This window comes from Caenorhabditis remanei, chromosome X (assembly GCF_010183535.1).
Source record: "Caenorhabditis remanei strain PX506 chromosome X, whole genome shotgun sequence".
Lineage (NCBI taxonomy): Eukaryota > Metazoa > Nematoda > Chromadorea > Rhabditida > Rhabditidae > Caenorhabditis > Caenorhabditis remanei.
Window position 1 is genome coordinate 21,300,214 of NC_071333.1, and position 4,220 is coordinate 21,304,433.

Sequence of the window (4,220 nt, forward strand, 5' to 3'; positions counted from 1 at the left end):
AATTAAACCACAGTCAATTAAGATAATTATTATAATAATTAATCATCCCTTGTTTCAGATTAATTTCCCTTTCAGATTCCCCAGCCCTCGTTCGTCTTTCTTCTCGTTGCCCCTACGACTCCTCGCTCTTCGTAAATCTACATCGGGTTGCCTGCGTCTCTCCATTGGAGCGCCGTTCTCGTCCGTCATCGTGGCGAGACCAACGGGGTGTACGAAAAAGAAGGAGGCCGCTCTCCGTGTATATCCGCTCTGCTCTTATATAACTGATTGTTATGTTTTCTAACAAAAAAGTCCGTATGACTTGATTCCTTAACAAACTGTGCCGATTAATTGACCTCTTAAGCACAAAGTCAAACCCCTTTTACTTGTTTTTCGTCATTCATAAGCTCTTCGCCAGCAGCGCCTCGGCTACCGTTTAGGTCCTCGATTAGCTCCCGGTTCAGGAGTTTATCTTCTCCTGTATTCATTAAGATAATAAATCTTCATCGATTATTTGCTCTCTCTTTCTCATTCCAGATCCTTGTCACTACATTTTCTACAATTCAGGTTGACACTCTCTCTTTATAACTTTGACAGATTATTGTTATATAAGCTTGTGTCCATGCCCACCCTTTCCGTCTAAGTCATCTTCAATTATCAAGCATTGCGTTCTCACCCGACGGTTCTACATAAACGTCTCAGTCTCTCCTTCATCCAATCGCTAGTTCTTCGTGGATCCTTGATTCAGATCAAGTGTATCTCCAATTCTACCGTCTTACTTCTTGTTTCTCTTTGGGATTGACAAAACCGCCTCACTTTTTCACTGAATCCCGCGGCAAAAAATTCAACAAACAGCAGATGTCTCAATTCGATTAAAACATGTCAATCAAACGCCACTTGTCATCTTCACATACATACCACGTTCTCCTGTTTCTCCTTAGGAAACTCGGCGGGACCATTTGACCCCGCTCTGCGTGTATGTGTATGTGTATGTCTATTGATTTTTCCATTTTTCTTACACTTACCTTTTTTTCTCTCTTATGCATGAATTATTTTAATTTAGTACTTAAAGTATTTAGCAGCATTTAAACATTTATTTTACAGTTCAAATTTTACCGATTTGAAAGTACACCTTTTTTCTCTTGAAACTATTGAGTGTTTTGTTTTTAAAAGTTGAGAAACACTTATATGAACAAAAAGTTATGCTGAAGGCTCGAAATTTATTTTCTCAGGGAGTCGGCCCATTGCATTTCGACAAGTTTCCTTTCAAGTGCTGCGTGTGTGGTTCTTATTCTTCTGGATAGAGACTTTGTGCAAGTCCATCTTTCAGATCTATATGTCAGCTAGGAGAGGACAGTGGTGTCGAAGAGTTGGACTCTCTCTATCTCTCTATCTCTCTATCTCTCTATCTCTCTATCTCTCTATCTCTCTATCTCTCTATCTCTCTATCTCTCTATCTCTCTATCTCTCTCTCTTTCTTTTTGTAAATCATTTGTTACAGCCAAAAAATCAAATACACAACAATTAGGAAAGAATGACGTGCCGAATCGATATCTTGGATCCTGTTGATATTGCACTCGTTGACGACGAATTGGTTGCTGTACTATCCAAAGATTCCGTTTCATTCTACTCAACGACTGCCTCGTGTCTTCTTGAGAGCCACCGTGTCGACGAAGGAGTCAATACAGTTTATGCGGAGAAGAACAGTGAGTGTGAAAATTAACCTTTCAGAAAGACAACACGTCATTCTCAGAACAGATTCTAACTATGTTCTGGAATTCTCACTTTTTCAAGTAAAGCTGTTCTTCTGTTCCCTTCGATAGAGAACGGAAAAAGGGCTCTATTCAAGTTTAGAGGTCCTTTGAAAACTCATTTCAAATGTTTGATCGTCCCAGAAACATTTAGACGTCCCGTAAACAGTCAGACGCCCCAACTGAGACATTCCGAAACTTCCTTTTTTTTTCGAGATGTTTAAATGTTTTTTGGGACGCCAAACTGTTTTTTGAAACGTCTAAATATTTTTCGGGACGTCTAAGTTTTCTTAGGGACGTCTAAGTCTTTCAAAAGACGCCGTAGTGTTTATCGGGACGTTCGAGTTTTCAAAAAACACTTAAACTGGAATAGAACCGAAATAAAATCAGGAAAATTAGTAATACTAATGTTTATAGACGTATACCTTGTGGGAAAAGAGCCAATCGTCTACACTATCGATACAAACAAATCCACTCTTCGTCAAACCAATTCGTTGCCCGGAATCACTAACTGGAAATGCAACGACTTTCACAAATTGGAGAAAGTTCTCCTTTTGCATCCGAAAAAAAGTGGTGTGCTCACCAAGTCGATACTCCTGTATGACGTTAAAACAGATTCAGTTGTTCGAGAGCTCAAGGTAGGTTGAATACAATTAACAATTCTTTTAGTGTCTTTCTCAGTTATTGATTTTCAATGATCTTTGTAAAATCAATGATCAAATTGATGTTTTCAGACCGATGTGGTATCTTCATCATCGAAGTTTCGTAAGGAAAGCTACGAAGTAATGACAACTGGTATGAATGATTGGTCGATGTATGACCTAAGAGGGTCTTCGAAAAAGGCCGTGTACTCGTTTTCACTCAAAGGATCGACTGTGAAACAAGGCTACAAAACCAATTTGTCCTATTGCGAGACGGTTGACAAAGATGTTCACCGATTATTTACGTGGAGTGGAGAAACGCAACCCTCCGAAAGGTAGAGATTCACGAAAAACACTTTTTCAATTTATTTTTATAGGTGGTCTTTCGACGAAAAAAAATGGTTCCTCGGATTAATTGATGGAAACCGTGCGTCGGACGCGTTCGTGATGCACGGAACTTTCAAAAATTCGCAGGTTAGTTTATACATGCAAAGTTTTAATCGTATTATTTTTTCAGCTTGTGCTCACTGACGTCAAAAATGTAGCTGATCACAAACCAACCTCATTCTTCAAATATGGAGTGAAATCACCAAACCAGACAATGTTTGATATTTTGCCTGGAAAAGTGTTTGCCACAGGCTGCTCCACGGGAGTCATGTTACAGTCTGCTGAATTTGAGTGAGTGTCATAGGAAAAACAGCAGAATTAACTCAATGTAACTTTCAGCGTTGCTAACTACAAAAATCACTCAGAGAAACTGAGAGAAGCGTGTCGTAAAGCAAAAAGTCGTGTGACCGAAGACAAAGAGATGAAAGAGCTGAAAAAAATCAATGATCGATATGAAGCCGCCGGAAAGCGGGACGAAGACATAAACGTCTACGATAACGACGTGACAGAAGAAAAGTTCATAATTGGAAAGCTGTTGGGAACAGGATCGTTCGGTAGTGTGTTCAAATGTACATCGAAAAAAAGCGACAAGGAGTTCGCTCTGAAGGTGAGAAATACTACTGGGAACACGACTGATTTTGCATTTTTAGTACGTCATGAATCAAACCAGCATACTCTCCAAAAAATTTGAAATTGAGCGGGAAGTTTTGATCCAACGAGAACTTCGTCACGAAAACATAGTGAAGATGTACGCCGCCTTCAGATCGAATATCAATATCTGCTTTGTACTCGAATATATGCAAGAATCACTTTACGACGTTTTGAACGAAAAACGAGGACATGTGATGAATGTGAAGGATATCGCCAGGATGACTGAATGCGTGGCGAACGCCCTGTCGTATTGCCACGAAAGGTGCATTATCCATCGTGATCTCAAGCCCCAAAATATTTTACACAACTTAGAAGGAGTGTACAAAGTGACGGATTTCGGAAGTGCTACCGACGAAAGGTGAGGGAATCATCAATGTGATTTTTGAAATTTTCTTGATTTTCAGGCACGGAACGTTTTGCGGAACGCAAGGATACATGGCGCCAGAAGTGATCAATCGTTCGAAACAGACCACAGCCCTCGATTGTTATTCGCTTGGAATTGTCATCCATCAATGTACTCAAGGGAAACTGCCATTCCAGCTACCGACTGGACACATATCTGACTACATGGTCTCGAAATGCAAATATAATCCACCGGTAACGATGAACCTGAGTATCCGCGCTCTGACACAAATGCTCATCAGAAAAAATCCGGAAGAGAGATGGACGGCTAATCAAGTAAGTTTCAAAACATGTTTTTTTGTTTTTCATTTGAAACTTGGATTTTTAGGTTCTCGGCAGTCAACTCATCAGGGACTATCGCCATCAGACACAAGATGATGTCTACCAGCGGGAGCGTCAACTCATCTAA

The 4,220-nt window shown here is 40.1% G+C and overlaps 1 protein-coding gene across 1 annotated transcript; it reads left to right on the forward strand.

Moving 5' to 3' along the window:
• Nucleotides 1–1,513: 1,513 nt before the first annotated feature.
• On the forward strand, nt 1,514–4,220 carry GCK72_026259 (uncharacterized protein; the record flags this gene model as incomplete). The annotated part of the gene is made up of 9 exons (XM_053736780.1): nt 1,514–1,685; nt 2,148–2,368; nt 2,465–2,706; nt 2,749–2,845; nt 2,889–3,049; nt 3,098–3,365; nt 3,409–3,767; nt 3,814–4,087; nt 4,140–4,220. 9 exons carry the CDS (start codon nt 1,514–1,516, stop codon nt 4,218–4,220), a joined length of 1,875 nt encoding a protein of 624 aa, XP_053580346.1.